General features: G+C 44.8%; 1 protein-coding gene across 5 annotated transcripts in view; it reads right to left on the reverse strand.

The window, feature by feature from the left end:
- Window positions 1-24,981, reverse strand: part of TRAF5 (TNF receptor associated factor 5) — a 49,103-nt gene that overhangs the window by 14,126 nt on the left and 9,996 nt on the right. For 2 of the 5 annotated variants that reach the window (XM_037824464.1, XM_037824444.1), the window contains exons 1-4: window positions 8,016-8,128; window positions 5,684-5,902; window positions 3,078-3,135; window positions 192-293 (exon numbers count right to left, since the gene is read on the reverse strand). In XM_037824464.1, coding sequence (XP_037680392.1) covers window positions 192-293; window positions 3,078-3,135; window positions 5,684-5,902; window positions 8,016-8,056 — 420 coding nt within the window. In that variant the 5' untranslated portion in view covers window positions 8,057-8,128. Of the gene's footprint in view, window positions 1-191; window positions 294-3,077; window positions 3,136-5,683; window positions 5,903-6,415; window positions 6,811-8,015; window positions 8,129-24,981 lie in introns of those variants that run through there. The other 3 variants (XM_037824459.1, XM_037824451.1, XM_037824473.1) reach the window with 3 other exon arrangements.

Raw genomic sequence — 24,981 nt, forward strand, 5'->3', positions numbered from 1 at the left:
ACAAACCTCTTTACCCACTTCTTCACCGCTGGCATGCTGCCCTGCAGCTAACTGTGTCGTGAAATTGAATTTTATGACAGCAAACACAGTGATTCTCCTACAGTGCCTAGCCCAGTACTGTCACATAAAGGTATTCAATAATGTCACTGGAAAATTGGCATAGGCAAATATTGTTCATGAGTAATACCAACCTGGTATCGCCCCAGTATAATCTTGGTATTACATCCAGGAGCATTTTTGCAATATACATATAAATTGAGGACTTCCCTTTTGCAGCAATTGTCTTTAAACACCTAAAAGAAAAAATTACAGATCACACACACTCCTTCAACCCTACAGCAATGCAAATGAGGCTATTATTAATTTGGTTCATAAAAGACACATGGAAACTTCCGGACAGTGGTTGGAATGGAAATATCAGACTCACCATCACACTAAAAGAAAAGTTTTTCTCAAAAAAGCATCACCTTGGCTGCAGCTAGGAGAATCTCATGGTAAATCTGACCCCCACATGTTCAAAGGTCAGGAGGCAAGGCTGTGGCCAAGGTGGTACTTTCACCTTCCTATCTTAGGGTATACACTTGTATTACTCGTCAGTAGTGTTGCCTAGGCTGCGCTGACTTGCTATTTCAACACAAACTATGGGTCGACAAACTTTTTCTGTGAAGGGCCAGTTGGTAAAAATTTTTGGCTCTGTACACCACATACAAGTCTGTTATTAGATATACGATTTGCTAATATTTTTTCCCATTCATTTTCCTGATAACGTGGTTGCTCTAAAGCAGCCACAGACAATACATGAATGAATGGGCATGGTTGTTTTCCAATAACACTTTATTTATGAACACTGAAATTTGAATTTCATTTCATGTTCATGTCATAAAACACTTCTTTTGATTTTTGAAATCTTTATTTTTGAAATACTTTAAGACTCACAAGAAGTTGCAGAGATAGTGCACAGATTTCTCATATATCTTTCTTTTGATTTTTTCCAACCATTTAAAAAATGTAAAAAAAAAATTCTTAGCTCTCTGGGCTATAAAAACAGGTGGGAGGCTGGATTTAGCCCAAAGGCAATAGTTTGCCGACCCCTGGTCTAGTGCAACAGATCTCTAGTAGGCATTTGCAAAGCACATCATAAGAGTATAGAGAAGCATGTACATCAGACTAGGTGTTAAGGGAAAGCCTCCTGGAGGAAGTGATGCTTCAATAGAACTTTAAAGGAAGAAAGTATATTTTACGGAATAAATCTTCATTGCCTTTGTTAGGCAATGGTTTCTTAGATATGACACTAAAAGCACAAGTAACCAAAAAAAAAGATAAACTGGACTTCATCAAAATGAAAAACTTTTGTGCTTCAAAGGACACTATCCAAAAAAAAAAAAGAAAGAAAAGAATAGAAAAGATAGCCCAGAGAAGGTAGAAAATATTTGTAAATCATATATCTAATATCCTGAATATATAAAGAACTCTTACAACTCAACAGTAAAAAGGAAAATTACCCAGTACAATATGAGCAAATGATTTGAATAGGCATTTCTCCAAAGAAGATATACAAATGGCCAATAAGCACATAAAAAGATGCTCAACATTATTAATCACTGAGATGGAAATCAAACCACAAAGAGATACCACTTCAAACCCACTAGGATGGCTAAAATGAAAAAGATGGACAATAACAAATTTTGGTGAGGATCTTCAGATACTGGAACCCTCATACATTGTTAGTGAGATTGTAAAATGGTGCAGGTCCTCAGAATATTAAACATCAAGTTACCACATAACCCAGCAATTCCACTCTAATGTATATACTTTAGAGAGAGGAAGCAGATGTCCACACAAAAGCTTGTACATGAATGTTCACTGCAGCATTATTCATAATAGCCAAAAAGTGGAAACAACCCAAATGTCCATCAAGTGATGAATGATAAAATGCAGTATGTCCATTCAATGGAATAATTTTTGGCAATGAAAAGAGATGAAGTTCTGATACATGCTACAACATGGACAAACTTTGAGTACATTAGGCTAAATGAAAGAAGCTAGTCACAGTATAGGTAAATTAGTGGTTGCAGTGGCTGGAGAGAGGGGAGATTGGAGGGTAACTGCTAGTGAATATGGGCTTTCTTTAGGGGGTGAAGACAGTACTCTAAAATGAGATGACGGATATGGATTTATAACTCTGAATTTACAAAAAACCACTGAATTGCACATTTTAAAAGGAAAATTTTATGGTGTGCTGGGTTGATTAGTATCCCTCCAGAATTCATGTCCAGGAATCTCAGCATGTGACCTGGCTGATGTAATCAGGTTAAGATGATGTCATACTGGATTTGGGGATTTGGGTGGGCTCTAAATCCAATAACTAGTGTCTTTACAAAAGAAAAGACAGGGAAATTTGGATACAGAGACAAAAAGGAGACACAGGGAAGAAGACCATGTGATGACAGAGTCCGAAATTGGAATGCTGCAGCTGCAAGCCCAAGGAATGCCAAGGACTGCCAGCAATCACCAGGAGCTAAGAAGAGCAAGGAAAGAGTCTTCCTTAGAGTCTTCAAAGGGAGCATGACCCCACCAACACCCTGATTTTAGAATTCTAGCCTCCAGAACTGTGAAAAAAATAAATTTCTCTTGTTTTAGGCCACCAAGTTGGTGATCATTTGTTATGGCAGCCCTAGGAAACTAATACATATGGTATGTGAGCTATCTCTCAATAAAACTGGTATTAAAAATAAAAATAAAAGGAACTTTTAGGGATTAACCAGAAGAGAAGTAGGATTCCAGGAAACAGAATGTTTCATTTCTCCCAGCTGTTCAATGTAGCTGGAGCTAGTCTAAGAAGAGAGTAAGGAAGGAGCAGGAGAGGAGGTTTGGTGGGGTCAGCAAAGACCCAAACAAGCCTCCTTCCAATGTGGGTAGGAGAGGGGTCTGACCTGACCTCATAGCAGGAATATGGGCTTCAAGGAAGGTCCCCATCTCTCCTTCTTCAGGCTCCACCCTCTACCTCTAATTCAAACCCAGACACTGGCTTCTCCATCACCCAGAGAGCTGCTAAACCAAAGAAGGGATTTTCTTACCTCCTGAGACTTGATAATCTCTTTATCTACAGGGCAGATTGGCACTGCATTTAATTCTCTGGAGAGAAAAATAAAAATGGAGTCAAAGTTAGGTGTTTACTTCCACAAGTCTTCCAAGTATAGCCTGGCACTCCAGCCACATTCTACCCTCACAGTTGGCACCTTTCCTTCCTCCTTGTCTTTGCACATGCTGTTTCCTCTGCCCAGAAGGCCCCCTCTCCACCCCTCTTCAACACCTCCCCATCTCCCAGTCTGCTTGAAGAATCCTACTCATCCTCAAATAGTGAGCCCCCCAGACAGTTAAATGCTCCCTCCCATGCTCCCACAGCCTTTTTTTTTTTTTTATTAGCAAAGTAAGAAGTATTTATTTACAAATAATACCACTGAGACTAAGTTTCATTCACAGGGTCATCAGGACTAACTACTTAATGAAAAGAAAAAGAAAACAAACATACAATAAAAGAACATTTCAAAGAGACCATAACACGGGAGTAAGAAAAAGACAACTAACCTAAGATAACTGCTTAACTTCCAACATGTTCCTACTTTACCCCAAGAAAGTTACATAATATAGCAACATTTCTGTGAACTTGTTCCTACTATATCCATCAGAAATTAACAGACCATAGTCATTCCTGGGCATCCCCAGAACGTTAAATAGCTTATCTGTTCTTCTTGGATTATTGTTCCCCCTTCCTTAATTGCTCTCTACTGCTAGTTCCCCTACATTCTACATTATAAACCATTTGTTTTACATTTTTCAAAGTTCACATTAGTGGTAGCATATAATATTTCTCTTTTTGTGCCTGGCTTATTTCGCTCAGCATTATGTCTTCAAGGTTCATCCATGTTGTCATATGTTTCACGAGATCGTTCCTTCTTACTGCCACGTAGTATTCCATCGTGTGTATATACCACATTTTATTTATCCACTCATCTGTTGAAGGACATTTGGGTTGTTTCCATCTCTTGGCAATTGTGAATAATGCTGCTATGAACATTGGCGTGCAGATATCTGTTCGTGTCACTGCTTTCCGATCTTCCGGGTATATACCGAGAAGTGCAATCGCTGGATCGAATGGTAACTCTATTTCTAGTTTTCTAAGGAACTGCCAGACTGACTTCCAGAGTGGCTGAACCATTATACAGTCCCACCAACAATGAATAAGAGTTCCAATTTCTCCACATCCCCTCCAGCATTTGTAGTTTCCTGTTTGTTTAATGGCAGCCATTCTAACCGGTGTTAGATGGTATCTCATTGTCCCACAGCCTTTTGCACAGTTATTTGTTTATCACACTGTACTATAATCCATCTCCTTCACTGGACTGGGAGGTCCTAGAGGGCAGAGACTGGGTCTTATTCCACACTGTACCTCTATTGCTTCAAAAAAAAAAAAAAAAAAAAAGTGCCTGGAACAGAGAGGTGCTAAATGAATGCACAAGTGAATGAATGAGAACGTGCTGCAAATAACAAGGATCCAGTTACCCCCTTTCAAAGCTTAGCAGGGTGCAACAATATGACCCAGCAGTGTTTCTGTTTATTGGGGAGGGGGAGGGGGAAGTGGAAAAATTTTGGTAATGGATGATAGTGATCGTAGCACAATATTATGAATGTGATTAATGCCATTGCCACTGAATTGTATACTTGAGAGTTGTTGAGATTGGAAGCTTATATATGTACGTATGTTATCACAACTTAAAAAGAGAGAGAGAGAAACTAAAGAGACAATGACAATTAAATGCAATAATTCTGGGCTTGGTCAAACAATGGAGGAGAAAATGTCCAAAGGACATTATTGGGACAATTGAAAAACTTCAAAAATAGATGTATGCTTTACAGCAATGTTAAATTGCTTCAACTTGATAACTGTACCTAATGAGGTTGTTCCTTGTTCACAAGAAATATTCATGGTAGTATTAACTGTTAAAGGAGCAGGATATATACAACCTACTCTCAAATGTTTAGAAGACAGATCAATAGATCGATAAAGAAAGAAAGAGAGAAAGGAAGAAGAGAAAGAGAGAAAGGGGGAGGGAGAAACAAAAAAATGTCATAAAAGTTAAAAGTAGGTAAATCTGTGTATATGGGAGGAGGTATACTGGAGATGTCTGAACTGTTTTTGTATTATTTTTGTAATGCTCCTGAAGTCTGAAATTACTTTAAAGTAAAAAGTTTGAAAAGCATCCCATGACTCAGGATTTACAGCTGCCCAGAGCAGCAGCGTCACTGCGGCAAGGCCCCTTCTGGATGTTACACTACCCCTGCCCTAATGCAGAGAAAGGTCAGGGCAACCACAACAGATACCTAGGCGAGGCAGGTCCTTTCCAGCAGCTAAATCCCAAGACAGGCTGTGCACCCAGGTTTGCCCCTGCATGCAAAACAGGTGTGGGCTGAAGCTTAGGAAATGGTGAATATCTATAAATGAGTAGCAAAAATGAAGCTTACTCCTCAGGTCCTCAGGGAGGGACCCTGGCAGGCTCTGTGGGCAACCACAGCAATTCTGAAAACCATTACAGTCGAGTAGCCATGGCTGACATTTACATCCCAGAAACACCCCCATTTGGCTCTGGCCTGCCTGGCCATAGCTGCAGGCCCCTGGGCTCACCTCAGGGACAGGATGCAGTGGTGGCAGAAGCGGTGCCCGCAACCCGTCTGGTGGGGGTTGTGAAGCACGGAGTGGCAGAAGGCACATTTGTAACGCTCTTCTAATTGTTCCACAAACTGATACTCTGTGTTGGGCTCAAAGTCCAAGGAAATGGAGTTGCCGGAATTCTGGCGGATGAAACCACAGGGGACACCTCCTTGTGCCTCAGAATAAGCCATTCTGGGGGTTTGGGGGAAGAGAAAGAAAATTAAGTGTACAGGCACCAAAACAACTACAGCCAGCAGGTGTTTTTATGATTTGTTTCATAATTAGCAAGCATCAGCCACACTATAGTTCTATTTATATAACAATCCCCTGCCAGTGAAGGGCTCCTGCAGTGACTTCTAGCAAGATTCTATGCTCCTTCAATTCTGTCCATCAACCATGCTAAAATATCATGTCAGCTTCACCATTTCCTTGGATAAAACCTACAGCAGGATGTTAACTGTTTTTGTGGATTTTTTTTTCACTCAATTGAGAGAACTAAACAAATGTTTCAGTATTAAGTTAAAAATTTTTAGAAAGAAGAACCTTGCATGCAAATCCATCTATTTTTTGCAATATATATTACTGCCACCAAGCCACCTCAGTTCTTACCCAAACTAAGTAAGGCCTGTTAACTGCCTTCCCTTATAATCCACATTCACCACTCAGCTCTGCCTACCACCTGATGACCATTCTCTCCTCACTCACCTGTGTGCTCCAGGCCGGCCTCTTTCACTGATTGAATGGGGGAGTTTTGGTAAAAGGAACAACTGGCCTCTTTCAGCAAATGAAGCTTTCTCCCCAAAGGGCCCAGCAAGCCAGGGTTTTTTTTTATTATTATCATCACTCTGGGGCTTGAAACCAAGGCCCTGCCTTTTCCTCTCTGCATGTGTTTCCTGCAACACTTCAAGGTTGGTAGGTAAGTAATACAAGGTGTGAGTGTTCCCCTTTTAACAAAGTTTACCCTTGGGATTAACAAAAGTTTTCATTATGAAGATGAAGAGGCACGTCACTTGGTTTACATGCACAACCCTAATAAACAAGACCCACCTTTCTCACAGAGGTGGAAAAAACAATTTCAAATTGCCCTAATCTGCCCTGTGTTCTCTAGTCCCAAAGAAGGAGGAAGCTTGGTGTCCTGTGCCCCTCTGGGATACTCCCTCATGACCAGGCTCAAGTCTGTGAAAACAGCACATCCAGGCTCTCAGTGATGTCCACTAAAGCAACAGACCCCAGAACAAGGCTGTGGGATATACAAACCTCAGCTCAGCTTCCCCTCTGCTACATTCTGTCCTCTTCCCCGGCACACAAGTCTATGGACTCATCTGTCTTTACGTCCCTCTTTCTCTACAACAGTTCTAAAATTTTTGATCTCAGGGTCCCTTTATACTCCTAAGCACTGAGTACCCCAAAGAGCTCTTGTTTGTACAGGTTATATCTATTTACTGTATTAGAAATTAAAACCAGGGATTCTAAAAATATGTCTTTATTAATTCACTTTAAAATAATAAGCCAATTATATGTTAACATATTTTTAAGAAAAGTAACTGTTTTCTAAAACAAAAAATTACTGAGCAGAGTGGCTCTGTTTTTGCACATCTCTTCGATGTCTGGTTTAATAGAAAACAGCTGGATTTTTGGATCTGCATTCAGTGTGTTGCAGTAAGTATCATGTCACGTACTGCATGTAACACTTGTGAGAGATTAAGAGTAAAAAAAGGCAAATGACACCTTAGTGTCATTATGAAAATAGTTTTGACCATGCAGATCCCCTGAAACGTTTTCAGGGAGCCCAGGGCAATGGTATGCTGGAAAATAGTTAACAACAGGCTTTCCTGGGGGAGCCGCCCTAGTTTATAGCATTTGCTAATTTCTGTGGTGTAAATACTCCCACCATGGCCAATTTCACTCTACCAACATGAGAGGTCACTGAACTTGGAGTTGGGAAGAGACGTGCACATTCGGCTCTTGTCAGCTCCAGCACTCTAGGGGTCCCTGAAGCACACTTGGAGAACCACCGCCCTACCAGACTACTGGGCAGGTCTGCGTCTTGTCAGTCTTTGTACCGCAGAGTCCAGCACTTTCTGACCCTCGTAACAGTCTCTTTGTTCCTGCTAAAGAGCCAGGAGAGGCCTGAATACCTCGTCCCTCCTCTCCCAGCACTGTGTGCCTTTCGCAGCCCTATGCAACTCTCAGCTCCACCAGGTCATCTGCTGACCTCAGTCACCCTCTACTCTGCTGCAGTCTTGTCCGGTATTTGCTTTTATGAAAATGGGTTTCTCTGCTCTTTTAGAAAATAATCACTTACGTTCTGCTATAAGATAGGGGCTTTAGTTGTTTCAGGGCCATGTGCTTGCATACAAACTGAGCTGTAATATATGTCTCCCAGGACACGGTCTGTCTCCTTCCTTTGTAGCTTCCTCATGACCTTGGCTTAGCTGTGAAAACAGAATCAACCCACTGTGCTCACTGACATGAGAAAGCCCAATAATAGAACTACAAAGGCTGACGTTTCTTCACATAATACATTTCTCTAAGTAAGCCGTTTCCAGTGGGTATACTGTCATTCCCAGGCAGCTGTTTCGTGGAAATAAGAGCCCCATTTTATTAAAAGTCCTTCCCCTCTGTGTATAATATCTTATTATACAGGAACAGCAAAGGAGTTCGGTTCTCAAATAAAAAAAATAATCGAAACTACCAATATTGGACTTTGTTTATCTGTCCTTCTGAGGTAAATAGTGACTTCTTCCTGCTATTGATTGAATATAAAGTATGGCCCTCCAGCTAAAGAGTTATCAACTCAAACCAAAAAGGAGTAGAGAAAATTATATCCCAGCGGTTCCCTAAGATCTCTTACTGAGAGTTTCTTTTAAATGCTATTTTTTAGCTTCACAAATTGATGCATCTTTCCTGTGTGGATTTCTTGGGAATTCCAAATGAAAGCTATGGATGCCATGATTTAAATTCTCTACTTACATAGGACTCCTTGCATCTCTTCTGATTCATTTCTGGAAACAAATAATCTAAGATTCTGAAGCAGCATGAGTTAAGCGTTTAGTTACAAAAAAAGGTACACATATTTTATAGAGTTTAGTCTCAGGCTTAACAAAGAAAGATAGGTTCTTATCTCTGTCTACACTATGTCTAAAACCCCACAACATTCTGTTTTGGTTAATGGAAGTTTGGAAAACTCAGGATGTTTTCTTTACATTATAGTTAGTAAGATATAAGCTCAAGACGTGTCTCTGGAGTTTTCAAGTTGTGTGCTTCTTGGGGAGTTACTGGTTACTACAGAAGAAATCCCAGACACAGTATACAAGGTCAGAGACCTGGGCTCCATCCTGCTCTGCCACCACCAGCCGTGAAACTTTGGGTCACGCACCCCTGCAGCACCCTGGCCTGTCCTTCCCTTTCCTGATTCAGTGTGATATATCCTGGGTTAGGTCCTGAGGACAGAGAAACAAGTGACACTGCATCTACCCTTGAGGCCCTCCAAGCTGAGAAGAGATCAGACATGGAAACGATAAATTACAGTACCCAGGTGGCAAGTACCATAAAAAGAGATTTAAGCCAAGAACTGCTGGAGCTCAGATGAGGGATAGCTAACACTTTCTGGGGTATCTGTACCAGGTGCACCAAGAAGAAAACGTCTCAGCTGGTCATAATTAAAGAGTAGGTATTTTCTAGATGGAGAGAAAAGAGTTTCCCAGAGGGTATCAGAAAAGTTCTGGAATGGCTAACAATTAACCTGGAGCAGAGTGGAATGAAGGGAATATGCCAATCATTTGTCCGTCTGCTCCCAGATCCACACCCTGCTCTTCCTCTGCCCTGGTCTTTACCTTGAGGTTGGGTGAGGGCTGCTCCCTGCTCCCCTGCTCCCTGGCTTCTGGTGGGGTATAGCCAGTGAGAGGGACTGGCAGGGGACTGAAGGGTGGGTGGGAGGAAGAAGCCAGGGCATTTCTCCCCATCCCTTGGCTTTGGGCAGCATCTCTGGCAGGTCTTGGGTCTCTCCAAGGTCCTCACAACCACCAGTGGCCCCTCTGGCTGTGGACTAGGTCCTGCCAGCAAGCCCAGCATGGTCCCCAGCTCCTGAGCTCTGAAAACACTATCTCCTTTGCCCCCTCAGCTCTAGAGCAGACAGACAGCTCCCTTCTGGAGTTTATCTCAGAGTTGCTCACTCTGAGTCCCCTGTTTGGATTCCTAGCGTCCCCATCACCTGTGTGACCAATTCCTGCATAACTAGAAACACCGAGGAAGGGCGCTGTGCAGTCTAAGTGTGGAGAGGGAGGGGAGCTGCAGCACATCATGAGGAGCCCTGAATGTGGCCACAGTTGGGAATTCCAAGTTTTACTCCATGGTTTTGATCTTTTAGGGATGATAAACATGGAGGGCAGACCTGAGCAGGGGGTTTAGGGGAAGAGACTAGTGCATCAGGCCAAAGGAGGATGACAATGGCCTGATCTAAGGCAGTGGCAAGGAAAAGCCATGCTTGCAAGGTATTTCTGAGATAAAAAGCAGATTTAGAGATGGAATCGATGGAAGGGCTGGAAGAGAGGGGAGTCAAGGACAACTCCCAGGTTCCAGTTTAGGAGCCTAGGCAGATGATGACACCAATGAGACAGAATGAAAGAGAGAAGTGAAGGGTGCACATGGCAAGAGATGCTGGGGTGCCTAACAGATAGTCCTAGGTCCTTGGGTTGGGTTGGACCAGCTGACACCTGACATCTCTTCCAGGATAAATTATATGATTTCCAGGAATGGCCACATTTCCTTTGTAGTATCAATGATGGTTTTAAAACTGCCCAGGACATTAAATGTTTTCACTTCACAGATGATTTTGTTGTTTTAGCAATGTAACAATTTGATGTAGTTGTTTTAGATCTGTGCCAGGAAAATAAGATCTGGATAGGTAAGACACCTGAGAGAGAGAGCACAGAAAAATGCCTTTAAGCTGGGACTTTGAGATCTGCTGCCAAATCCTGCCCACTCACACCCGTTTCTGGAGCACAGTTCTTGTGTCACATTCTAATGGGATTTCACTGGTGTCCCTTCCACCAAAGCATCGCCCCTTCAGCCCTGCATGAACCACCAGCCCCCTTACTCAGCCTGTGATTCCCACTATTAGTGACTGGATTAGACAAGAACTCACAGGCTCCAGGAGCTGTTGGTAAATGTACGGTGGCCCGTGGGAGGAGTCTGAGGATGGGGAGAGGCCTACAGCCTTTTCCCCAGGTTCCTTTGTAAGGGTAGGGTACTGCTGAAGAGGTAAGAGAGACTGCTTTCTTTGGGAAGTGAAACTTACGGGGATAAGATGATGAGGTGGGGGAGCAAAGGCTGGCGAGGTACCTCAGGATGGTCCCTGAGCCACGGGCAACTATGGAGTCCTATCACAGTGGCCAGTGAGAGCTGCCACATCATGAGATGGCAGCCAGAAGCAAACCGCCCATTTGTCAGCTCTGCTCAGGTGTCGCATGTAAGGGGCCCACATCCCACCACCCACATTCAGCAATATGAGAAGGGGTTATGTTATTCCCCAAACCCACCCAAGACCCAACAAAGTGTCCTGGGTTTTAGTTAAAGAAGGAGAGATGGTGGTTGGAGATAAGGAAAACATAGGTGTCAAGTCCCCAGTAAGCAGTGACCTAAGGAGACTCTGGAATCCAAGCCTGAGGCAGAATTCTAGGAGAGCAGCCCTGGCTTGGGACACCTGCTGGGAGGTGAGACAGTGCCCTCTTTCAAGGTGCTTCTGGCCCTTGAATTCTGTGCTTCTGCTCTTTCAGGAAGAGGAATGATTACTATCAGAGAAGTTTATAAAAGAAAGAGGAGGAGGAGGAGGAAGAAATACAAAACTAACAGGATGAGACACTTTATTTTGACAGCCTGACACAAGGGAAACTGAAATGGGCTTGAATTTGTTTCTAAAGACTGTCTGCAGTGCCCCAGAGAGATCTTTCCTCTGCGAGCGAAGAAGAAATGCCTCAAGACAACTGCTAGGCCTCTGCTCCAACCCCTTAACCTCCTCTTCCTTTCCACTGGGGGACAGAGATTCCCACGGCACTAACAAAAAGCACCTCTGTCTGACCTCTGGGGGAAAGTGGTTTTATTTTCATGGACATTTAATCATGCAGGTTGGACAAAGAGGAAGGACCCTGGAGAAACGCAGAAGTAACAACTCCATTTTCCATCAGGCCTAAACTGGTGGGGAGGCTGTGCAGAGACAGGCTGACAACAGGTGACAACAGTCCGCCAACCACCATCCTGTCACCAGGATGACTGGCCCTGGCGTCTCAGAGGCAGAGGGTGCTTTTCTTTTTCTAACACTTTCACAGAAGAGAGTTTTCTTGAAAACAGGATGAAGAATGATGTGGGTATGATTTTAATTCCTTGGAAGAGAAGTGTGATTTCTTTCTGAGCGGTCAGGAAACCTCTAGTTCCGCATTTTCTTGTCAGTGCAGCAAAGCAGTGCTGGTGAAGACAAGGAGGTCAAACAGCTGAAGGGCAGCGCGGTCCATCCTGGGCCCGACACCCACGTGTGCCCTGAGGTGCTGCTGTGCAGCCTTCGTGTCGGTTTCACTCATAGAGAAGCCTTCAGTGGAACTACTTCTCAGGAGCATCCAGGGTCCACATCGCCCCAAGTGGTGTTGCAAGAGACCTTAGGTTTGCTCTCAGAATTTGGACAGAAAGAAACATAAGGAAAACACTATTGATGTTTCAGGAAGCTTTGCTTAGCTTGGCCCTACCCTCAGTTTTTCAGCTCCAAGTCTACGACAGTCCTCAGTGCCATCTGGAGGCGGCTCAGCGAGTGCCCTGGAGCACAGGACTGTTCTCCATAGTCTCCAGAGCCTCAGTCAGCACTGAGCCACACACAATAAATATTTGGTGGATGAGAAACAAATGTAGGATTGCTGCATGAGGCCAAAGACAACCTGGGACTGTAATGAGGCAGAGGGCAAAGGGCCAATATGAAAAGATGTGAATGGACTCGAAGTGCTGGACTGGGTATGGGTTAGGATCACAATAATGAGGCTATGTCCAGGCACAGAGCCAGGCCATTTACATGCATCAGCTCATTTGATCCTAACAACAATCCTACAATAATATATATTATATATATATATATAATATATTATTGATATAATCATCCCCATTTTTCAATTGAGGATACTGGGACATGGAGAGGTCAGGCAGTGGTGGAGCCCTTGGGGGATAAGGAGGAGCAGACAGTCCTCCCACCTCTCCAAGGTCTGCTGAGGGGCAGTGCTGCATGGTGCTTAGACGTGTGGACTCTGGATTGGACCTGCCCGGATTCAAACCTGGTTCTGCCCCCTCATAGCTGTGTGAACTCAAGCAAGTTACTGAGGCTCTATGCTTCTCAGTTTCCTCATCTTTAAAATGGTGATAACAATAACAGTAGTTTCTGCAAAGAAATTCTGAGGATTAGGTCAGGGATCAGCTGGCCTGCCACCTGCTTTTGTAAATAAAGTTAAACTGGAACACAGCCAGGCTCATTCATTTACGAATCATCTACGGCTGTTTCTGCACTACAACGGCAGAATTGAGTAACTACCATAGACCACAGCCTAAAATATGTACTGTGCCCTTTATAGAAAAAGTTTGCTGGCCCCTGCTATACATAAAGAGCTTATAATGGTGGGACACAGTAAACACTGCAGGGGCTGATATTGCTATTAAGTGTGTGCCCCCAAGGCGCTCCCCCAGCATCCTCCACTCTGAAGAGACCCTGACTGTGGTGAGCAGGTGCGCATCTGGCTCTGGGTTCAGCGGTGAACAAGACAGGGATGGTCCAAGCCTGCTCCCGTGGCGCTTACGGTCTAACAGAATGCGAGATCATCACGGACGTGTAAGTTCTTTGAAGTAAGCAAGCAGGATGTAGAGAGAGAAACGGGGTGACCACATTAGAAGGGAAGGCCTCACGGAGGAGGTGGTGTTTGAGCTGCAACCTGAAGGCGAAGACGATGTGAGGAGGTGGAGGGAGGATGCTGCAGGCAGAGGGGACGGCGAGGCGGAGACCAGTTCTGGGAGAAGGCCACATATGAGAACCAGAAAGGCCAGTGTTGCTTATGTGCCAGGGGCGAGCAGCAGGAGATGAGGCAGGAACCAGATCACGCAGGGCCTTGTGGCCCAGGAGGAGGCGTTGGGAGTCATTCAAGGGCAGAGCAGTGGGAAGCCACAGGGAGGCTTTTTTTTTTTTTAAACGCAATTTTATTGAGTTATAGTCACATAACATACAGTCCTTCAAAGTGTACAATCAGTTGTTCATAGTATCATCATATAGTGCACTGATCACAATTTTTGAACATTTTCATGACTCCAAAAAATAAAAATTAGAATAAAATGTAAAATCCAAAACATTCCATTCCCCTCCTCCCCCCACTGTTGATTTACTTTTTTTCACACTCATTCATTATGCTTTTCAACTTTATCAAAAAATTAAAAAAACAAATAAAAAAACCATTTCAAACAAAACCAAAACAAAGGAATAAAAAAAAACAAATAACCTAAAATAACTACATTGCTCCCAACATGTTCCTACCCTACCCCAAGAAAATAAACAGACGATAACCCAACAAAGGAATAAGAATAAATAACCTAAAATAACTGCATTTCTGCCAACTTGTTCCTACCATACTCCGCCCCAGAAATTAACAAACCATAGTCGTTCCTGAGCATTCCCCTCAGGGGGGCTTTTAGCAGCCAGGGGCAGGGTCTGCTTTCTAATCTCAAGACATCCAGAGGCTGAAGAAGACCGGGCTGGGGGGGGCCGGGAGAGTGGCCGGGAGGCCGGTGCACACCCACGCGGAGGAGCTGCAGGAGTCTGCAGAGAGACTATGGTGGTGGGGTGAAACGGAGCGAATGGAGGGGATTCAAGATTTATTTTCACGGTAGAATCAAGGGAACTTGGTTGAATGGGAGGCCTGAAGGCACAGGAGGAATCACGGCTGACACCCAGGACTGGGGCCTCAACACCTGGGCAGAGGTGGCACTTTTTACCGAGATGGAGAAAAGCGAGGGCCTGGGGAGGGATTCAGGAGTTGTTAGGGACCACAGGGAGAAAGCCTGACCCACTCCTGAAGACACCTCTTCAAGGGGGAACAGCTACCACATCCCCCCACCCCCCAAAACTTTCCTAGGCAAAATGTTCCTGTTTTCTTCCCATGTTCTTTTTCCCTCACCTACCTGTCTGCTGAAAATGGACTCTGCTTTTTCTGTATGCCCAGATCCCACCCCGACCGCCTGTCCGGGCCCAGAAGTGAGTGTGACCCACAGAGTCAAGGACCGGGGATCCCCTCCCCAGACCACAGCCGCAGCCAGCGCTTCTGTTAAGGCCTAGGGGCACCTCTAAAACCCTTTGGGTCATTTGTATTCACCAAGCTGTGCACATTTCTGTGTTTTTTTCCTAGGTATATATGTACTCCCTTTTTCATTAGACACCCTCCCGAGCCCGGAACACATGGTGCTGCCCCCCTCATCCGGGACCCTTCCCTAATCTAACTGCTCTCCCTCTGCACACAGCTGCTTTTCTAATGCATTTTTCTCATTTCCCTATTACAGCCTCCAGTCATATTTTCTTCCTCACTAGAATCTCACTTCACTCGGTGCAATATTTTAAATCTATGGTTATGCTAGACAATCTCCCACTAAACATCTATTTAATTAGTCAATCATTTTTTGTAAGTCAATCAGTCTTTTGCTAAGAACCAACCACATGCAGACACTGATGGGGAAACTGACATGCACCAGGGTTGGGCCCTGCTCCCTCACACCCCTCAGCACCCCAGCCCATCAATACTCCCACCAGCAACTTTCTCCTCCTCCTCCCTCCCTGCCATCCCTGCTCCAGAGTGCAGATCCATGTTCCTCACCAGATCCCTCAGCACCTCCCTGCACTGTCCCTACCCTCCTGAGTTCACCCTGTGCTCTGCCCGAGTCATCTGGAGAAAGGGGTATGTGTGGGGAGGGGGGGTTCTCTGTAGTTTGCAAACACATATTATATTAGTTTAATGATCTAAACTCTAATCACATAATCAGATTTGCCACTAATCTCTCGTAAATCTTTGCCCTTCGAAAGTGGCATTTGACACTTCCTTCTTGAAACTCCCTGGTCCCTTGGTCCTGGCTCTGGGGATACTGTACTTTTTAGTTCTCTTTCCACCCCGACCATACTTCTAGAAGGCTCCTTTTCAGCACCCCTCTCCCTGTGGAGCTCCCTGAGGCTGGGCCTGCCCTCTGTTCTTAGTTCTTGCCACAGCTCCAACCTCACCTCACTTGAAAGTCTCCCCACCCCGGGCCAGATTGTATTTCCAAATGCGGGTAGTAGGTTTCTCCACTTCTTTGTGTTAGGAAGCTGTCATCTCAAATTCACAGTTCTCTGCCCTTCTCCCTTCCTATTTTCTCACATAGGCAGACAGAGCACACACACTCAGAAAGCAAATGAGGTTCCAGGGGCCCTGTAAGCAGAGGGATGTGAAAGCCTGGACACACAGTTGCGGACAACAATTCAGCTTTAGCTAGAATTCAGAAGCACTTTCAAGTGAGGCCTGGGCCCTGCTTTCATCCAGACCATTGTCCATGGCCAGCGCTCCAAGCAAAGGGGAAAGACCTGAGACCACCTCAGAGAGGTTACAGGATGCACTGGTGAGTAGTCAGAATATCCTGGCTTGACCTTTTGGTGACTTTAGTGACCCAAGGCCAACATCATTCTAACTGGCCCCATACCTCCCACAACTGGACATCCACAGTTGCCACTGCTTCTTGTTTCTATCTCTCAAGCGGACCACAGATGTTGGGGACATACTGGCAACTGCGAACACTGCCCCAGAGCTGGGAGAGTCTGTGGCTGGGGCAGGAGACGGTGTTTTATGAGACGCAGACAGGACAATCTCCTCCTGAGCAGTGCAAGGCCAGCTCTGCCCCAAGCCCAGGGAGAAAGCAGAGGGGACTGGGGGCGGGGGGGGGGGGCCTCTCACCAGAGCCGTGATGAGGGGTATAGCAGTTTCTGAGGTCCATGAGCCCAGGTGCACCCCGGATGACCAACTCAACCCAGGCAGACCACGCCAGAGTCTGGCTCACAGAACACAGTCCCTCTGTGCAACACTTAGGAAGGGGCTGTTGGGACTGATGGGACAGCAGAAGAGGGGTGCTCAGAGAGGAGATTCAAGAAAAGAGAGCGAAGAAGGGGCGTGGCTTCACCTCCCCCCCCAACACACAACTGAGCCAGTCAGCTCTAGGACTTACGAAATCAGCTAGCCAAGAGTTCCACATTTTTTTTTAAAGCAGAGAAACTCTTCAAACCAAATCTAATGCAGAAACTTCAATAAATAAAAGAGCAAACGGCGAAGCTGTTCTGGCTGAAGCATGAGCTGTTGGGTCTCCCCACAATCTTTATCCCTCTGGCACTCTCTTAGGTAATCCTAGTGGTTCCACAGTTTGATTTTTCAAGTTACTACTACTACTACTACTACTACTAGTACTACTAACACCTTACATGTATTAGTACTTTCCAGTTTGCACTTTTATACACACTATCACACCTAGTCCTCCCGCTAATCCTGTGGCAATATTACCATCATCATATTTCCGAGGAAGTACCTGAGGTACCAAAGTTATTAGTTGTATTAGTTAGGGTTCTCCTTGGAAACAGAATCAATGAGAGTGCTCTCTGCTCTGTGCCACAGCTAGGAGAAAATGCTTCCGATTCCAGCCAGCTCCAAAAGGGAGCCTGAGATCTTGCAGAGAGACTATAGTACAGCTGTTGTTAAAGAGCAGCTCATGAGTCAGGCTGGTGGGGGCTCAACCGCTTCTGCCATTCACTTTCCTTTGTGCCACCTTTTTCCAATCCAGAAAACAGGGCAACAATAATACCTACCTCAAAGGCTTAGAGTTATGATTAAATGTGTCAAACCACAAATTATTAGCACACAGTACCTGGCACATAAATAAGCATTTAATATCCATGCATGTCCATCTTTCCCTCCTTGCCAGCATTCATTCAGTGCTTACTATGTGCAGAGGCCTGCACGTCCTTCTCTTATGGGAGGGAGTGAGGTGGAAGAAGGGCCCAAGTTACTGGTTCCCATCCTCAAGTTTTCAGTCCAGGTGGGCATTCTGCCTATACTAAAACTGCAGCAGCTGTTCTCAGAATCCTCAGATCCCGGGACACTGGGCCTAAGAATCTGCACAGAAGCATGATAAAAATGCTGACTTGGCTACCTTACCCAAGAGAAACAGATCTCTGCTTGGGGAAGGGTGGAGGGGGGGGGGGGTGTCCCCTTGTTACAATAGTTTAGCCTGCCCTGATAAATATACTTCTGAATCAGGCTCTCTCAGCAGCACCTAGAAGTCTGCTTTGTTAACAAGTTCACAGGCTAGATTCTGTAGCCCATTAGAGTGTGAGGAGCACTGGGCTAGACCATCATGCCAGCATCTAGGTCACCTTCCCCCCTCACTGGCCACTTTTCATTTCCCCACTCTCTTGAGGGGCCCAGCCATGGTGCCTCCTCTCTTTACACTCTTAGTGATCCCATCCCAGCTCTGGAACTTAAATACCATCTGTGGCTGACAATGCCCTGATTCCCATCTGCAATCTGGACCTCTGCCCTGAACTCCAGACTCATCCCAACTGCCCGGTCCATACCTTCACATGTTTGTTTAATAGGCACCTCCATTTAACACACTGGGACCCTCCCTAACCTGGTCCTCCTGTGGTCTCCTTCCATCTCAGCATAATGGTGCCAACTAAGCACCCTGTTGCTTAGACACCTAACTTTGGGGTCATTCTTGCTCCTCTACAAACTATTCACAACCCAGCAGTCAGAGTAATCCCTTTAAAGGGAAAGTCCAAAATGTCCCTTCCGTACTCCAGTGGTCCAGTTGCACTCAGGGTAAAAGCCATTGTAGGCCCTACATGGAAATGCAACATCCCTGGGATCTCACGCCCTGTTCCATTTTCCTGCAAAGCACATATTGCCATCTAACATATTATATGCTTACTTCTTTACTGTCTATGTCCCCCTACCAGAATATAAGCTCCATGAGGGCAGGGATTTTTGTCTTTTTGTTCACTGATGTCTCAACACTTAGAATGGTGCACATGATGGGCACTCGATAAATACTTAGTGAAAGAATGAATGGCTGCCTTCAGAGTATTCTAACAGAAAGCAGGAGAGCCTGTCTCCACTGAGCCTACTTTCTAGTACCTAAAATTTTTCACTTCACCTTATTTGGAAGTCCTGAAATTCTACCAGAGACATCTAGACAGAGCAAAGCTGGCTGGTGAGAGCTGCCTACGGGGAGGGCAGGGGCTGGAGTTGGGGGGAGTGGTGAAAGGGGTAGGAGGTAGTCAGAGTAAAGAAAGGAGGAGAGTAACCATTTAGGGATGAGCTCTGAAATATAAATATTTCTGGAAGAGTGGCACTTGCACAATTCCTTACTCACATACTAACATGAATTGACCCCAGGTAAGGGGTCACCGTGGGGAGCTTTGGGCAGCCTGAGGGTGCCAGGGATCTGGGAATAAGAGGAAAAGGCTGAGAAGCATACAGAAAGATAATAGGCCAACAATTCAACTCAATTAACATCTGTGGGGCCCTCACCAAGGTGCCGGAGAGGGAAGGATACATTTGCCAGGTTCCATCTCTGGAGACTTCATCAAGTCAAGGATTAAAACAGTTCAGGGCCAGGGCTTCCCTTTCAGCTCACTCTCTTGTTTTCAGTGCCTATTTCAGACCTCTCTCCTCTCCACAAACCTCGACCACTCCCCCCGTCTCACCAGGAAACCTGACTTCCTACCGCACAGAAGAAAACAGAAGCCATCGGAGCAGAACTACCTCAGCTTCCTGCACCAGGCCTGCAGGTCTCCCTGCACCGGGCCCTGCTCTCCCCTTTCCTCCCAAGAGGCAGAAGTCACCCTCTGCATTAGGCCAACCCCTCACCTGCCCCGGAGCCCATCCTCTCCAGCCCTCAGGGATCTTGTGTTGTCAACTACTACCCACCTCCACCTGCTTTACCATCAACCTTTCCCTCTCAGGCTGGCTGTTCCCAGTCAGCATTTAAACATTCATGAGTCTCTCCTAAGATACGGTAAAGCAAAACAAAATAAAAAATTCTCACTCTCCTATTTCCCTAAAATTCTTTTTCTCCTTCCACTCACAGCCACATTTCTGGACTCATTCTCACCCCTTATTTCTACTAGCTTTTCTTCAATCCAATCCTCAATCCGCTCCAGCCTGGCTTACATGCCTCCAAGCCACCCAAACTGCTCTCTCCGAGGTTCCAGTGACCTCTGGGTCACTAAATTCAATGGCCAATTTTCAGTTTTCATCTTACCTGTCCTCCCAGCAACATCTGACTTTGCTGAACCCCACTCCCTCTTTCAAATATTCTTTCCATTTAGCTTCCCTGAAACCACACTGTCCTGGCATCAAAGACCGTGTATAAATTGACAACTCTCAAATTCCTCTCTCTTTTCAGCCCGAAAGTCTCAGCATTCTAGACCCATACATGTTGCTAAATCTAAGTGTTTCCTTTTGGAAGTCTTGCAACCACTCCAAAGACAACACATTCAGAACCGAACCGATTTGGCCCTCTCCTAAACTCTCTCTTCAGAGCTCCCTCTTGGTAAGACCCACTTTTCCCTTTGCTACTGTTGCCAGACAAATGATGTCATTCCTGGAAATGCCTTCTCTTTGCTCCCACACATCCACTAAGTCCCCAGGGCCTCCTGAATGTGCCTCTTAAATTCCATCCACTTCTCCCCATTCCCACGGCCAGCCCCCTGTTCAAGCCACCGTCCCTGTTAGAAAGACCCAGTCCCAGAGGAGTGAACCCCTTAAAGTCATCAAGGAAGGAGAGAATGTAGTGTCTGGCTGTCCACAGCTAATACGTGGCATTGAACAGTTCTGAGGGCAGTCTGTGGGAGCACTACTGAGGGTTTGAGGCAACATTCCAATAAGATACTTGGTTTTTTAAATAAACCAGCTCAACCATCTCAAATTATTATGCTCCAAAATAATCTACCTCCCATCCCTTAAGCAAAACTATTCACTCCTTCCTCTATTCCTTTGAAATGCCATTGCCCATAGTCAAATAGTCTCCCTCATCCCTCTATCCACCCCTCTGCCTTCAGGGCTTTCTGGAATAACCCCACCCATTTTTTTTTTCTTTATTAGAGAAGCTGTGGTATTGCTGACAGGGCAACACAGGAATGAGACACGGACACAAAGCTAAGAATTAAGGGAGCAGAGGGCCCACTTGCATCTCGTGCTAAGTGGATGACAATGCAGCCTTGCTCCATCTATTTATTTCAGAAGATCAGGTGTATATGCTAAAGGTGCTCAGGTGGGGGAGAGCCCACCAGATACTTGTTTACATCAAGTGTATTTACATCAGGTGCATACAATCTAGGTTTAAGACAATGGTAGTCAAAAGACACACATCTTTACAGGGCGGGCCTGCATGGCATTCTATGCAGGCCTACGGCTCAGCGTTCTAAGCCACCACCCCAGATATGCCTCAGGCAACATGGAAGATTCAGTTCCCCACACTGTGGGTTTATAGAACAATCCTGCATAAAATACAGGACTCCCGGGAGGCGGGGCAAGATGGCAGACTGGTGAGCTGTAAGTTTTAGTTACTCCTCCAGGAAAGTAGGTAAAAAGCCAGGAACTGCGTGGACTGGACACCACAGAGCAATCTGTCTTTGGGCATACTTCATACAACACTCATGAAAATGTCGAACTGCTGAGATCAGTGAAATCTGTAAGTTTTTGCGGCCAGGGGACCCGCGCCCCTCCCTGCCAGGCTCAGTCCCGTGGGAGGAGGGGCTGCCAGCTCCGGGAAGGAGAAGGGAGAACTGCAGTGGTAGCCCTTCTCAGAAACTCATTCTACTGATTCAAACTCCAACCATAGATAGACTGAGACCAGACACCAGAGAATCTGAGAGCTGCCAGCCCAGCAGAGAGGAGACAGGCATAGAAAAAAAAAATAACACGAAAAACTCCAAAATAAAAGCAGAGGATTTTTGGAGTTCTGGTGAACACAGAAAGGGGAAGGGCGGAGCTCAGGCCCTGAGGCGCATATGCAAATCCCGAAGAAAAGCTGATCTCTCTGCCCTGTGGACCTTTCCTTAATGGCCCTGGTTGCTTTGTCTCTTAGCATTTCAATAACCCATTAGATCTCTGAGGAGGGGCCCTTTTTTTTTTTTTTTTTTTTTAATCCTTTTTTCTTTTTCTAAAACAATTACTCTAAGAAGCCCAATACAGAAAGCTTCAAAGAATTGCAATTTGGGCACGTCAAGTCAAGAGCAGAACTAAGAGAGCTCTGAGACAAAAGGCAATAATCCAGTGGCTGAGAAAATTCACTAAACACCACAACTTCACAAGAAAAGGGGGGTGTCCGCTCACAGCCACCATCCTGGTGGACAGGAAACACTCCTGCCCATCGCCAGCCCCATAGCCCAGAGCTGCCCCAGACAACCCAGTGTGACGGAAGTGCTTCAAATAACAGGCACACACCACAAAACTGGGCGTGGACATTAGCCTTCCCTGCAACCTCAGCTGATTGTCCCAGAGCTGGGAAGGTGGAGCAGTGTGAATTAACAAAGCCCCATTCAGCCATCATTTCAGCAGACTGGGAGCCTCCCTACACAGCCCAGCAGCCCAGAACTGCCCTGGGGGGACGGCACTCACCTGTGACATAGCACAGTCATCCCTCAACAGAGGACCCGGGGTGTACGGCCTGGAAGAGGGGCCCACTTGCAAGTCTCAGGAGCCATACGCCAATACCAAAGACTTGTGGGTCAGTGGCAGAGACAAACTGTGGCAGGACTGAACTGAAGGATTAGACTATTGCAGCAGCTTTAAAACTCTAGGATCATCAGGGAGATTTGATTGTTAGGGCCACCCCCCTCCCCGACTGCCCAGAAACACGCCCCATATACAGGGCAGGCAACACCAACTACACACGCAAGCTTGGTACACCAATTGGGCCCCACAAGACTCACTCCCCCACTCACCAAAAAAAAGGCTAAGCAGGGGAGAACTGGCTTGTGGAGAACAGGTGGCTCGTGGACGCCACCTGCTGGTTAGTTAGAGAAAGTGTACTCCACGAAGCTGTAGATCTGATAAATTAGAGATAAGGACTTCAATAGGTCTACAAACCCTAAAAGAACCCTATCAAGTTCAGCAAATGCCACGAGGCCAAAAACAACAGAAAATTATAAAGCATATGAAAAAACCAGACGATATGGATAACCCAAGCCCAAGCACCCAAATCAAAAGACCAGAAGAGACACACCTAGAGCAGCTACTCAAAGAACTAAAGATGAACAATGAGACCATAGTACGGGATATGAAGGAAATCAAGAAGACTCTAGAAGAGCATAAAGAAGACATTGCAAGACTAAATAAAAAAATGGATGATCTTAAGGAAATTAAAGAAACTGTTGACCAAATTAAAAAGATTCTGGACACTCATAGTACAAGACTAGAGGAAGTTGAACAACGAATCAGTGACCTGGAAGATGACAGAATGGAAAATGAAAGCATAAAAGAAAGAATGGGGAAAAAAATTGAAAAAATCAAAATGGACCTCAGGGATATGATAGATAATATGAAACGTCCAAATATAAGACTCATTGGTGTCCCAGAAGGGGAAGAAAAGGGTAAAGGTCTAGGAAGAGTATTCAAAGAAATTGTTGGGGAAAACTTCCCAAATCTTCAAAACAACATAAATACACAAATCATAAATGCTCAGCGAACTCCAAATAGAATAAATCCAAATAAACCCACTCCAAGACATATACTGATCACACTGTCAAACACAGAAGAGAAGGAGCAAGTTCTGAAAGCAGCAAGAGAAAAGCAATTCACCACATACAAAGGAAACAGCATAAGACTAAGTAGTGACTACTCAGCAGCCACCATGGAGGCAAGAAGGCAGTGGCACGATATATTTAAAATTCTGAGTGAGAAAAATTTCCAGCCAAGAATACTTTATCCAGCAAAGCTCTCCTTCAAATTTGAGGGAGAGCTTAAATTTTTCACAGACAAACAAATGCTGAGAGAATTTGCTAACAAGAGACCTGCCCTACTGGAGATACTCAAGGGAGCCCTACAGACAGAGAAACAAAGACAGGACAGAGAGACTTGGAGAAAGGTTCAGTACTAAAGAGACTCGGTATGGGTACAATAAAGGATATTAATAGAGAGAGGGAAAAATATGGCAAACATAAACCAAAGGATAAGATGGCCGATTCAAGAAATGCCTTCACGGTTTTAACGTTGAATGTAAATGGATTAAACTCCCCAATTAAAAGATATAGATTCGCAGAATGGATAAAAAAAATGAACCATCAATATGTTGCATACAAGAGACTCATCTTAGACACAGGGACACAAAGAAACTGAAAGTGAAAGGATGGAAAAAAATATTTCATGCAAGCCACAGCCAAAAGAAAGCAGGTGTAGCAATATTAATCTCAGATAAAATAGACTTCAAATGCAGGGATGTTTTGAGAGACAAAGAAGGCCACTACGTACTAATAAAAGGGGCAATTCAGCAAGAAGAAATAACAATCGTAAATGTCTATGCACCCAATCAAGGTGCCACAAAATACATGAGAGAAACACTGGCAAAACTAAAGGAAGCAATTGATGTTTCCACAATAATTGTGGGAGACTTCAACACATCACTCTCTCCTATAGATAGATCAACCAGACAGAAGACCAATAAGGAAATTGAAAACCTAAACAATCTGATAAATGAATTAGATTTAACAGACATATACAGGACATTACATCCCAAATCACCAGGATACACATACTTTTCTAGTGCTCATGGAACTTTCTCCAGAATAGATCATATGCTGGGACATAAAACAAGCCTCAATAAATTTAAAAAGATCGAAATTATTCAAAGCACATTCTCTGACCACAATGGAATACAATTAGAAGTCAATAACCATCAGAGACTTAGAAAATTCACAAATACCTGGAGGTTAAACAACACACTCCTAAACAATCAGTGGGTTAAAGAAGAAATAGCAAGAGAAATTGCTAAATATATAGAGACGAATGAAAATGAGAACACAACATACCAAAACCTATGGGATGCAGCAAAAGCAGTGCTAAGGGGGAAATTTATAGCACTAAACGCATATATTAAAAAGGAAGAAAGAGCCAAAATCAAAGAACTAATGGATCAACTGAAGAAGCTAGAAAATGAACAGCAAACCAATCCTAAACCAAGTACAAGAA

Source organism: Choloepus didactylus, chromosome 2 (assembly GCF_015220235.1).
Source record: "Choloepus didactylus isolate mChoDid1 chromosome 2, mChoDid1.pri, whole genome shotgun sequence".
NCBI lineage: Eukaryota > Metazoa > Chordata > Mammalia > Pilosa > Megalonychidae > Choloepus > Choloepus didactylus.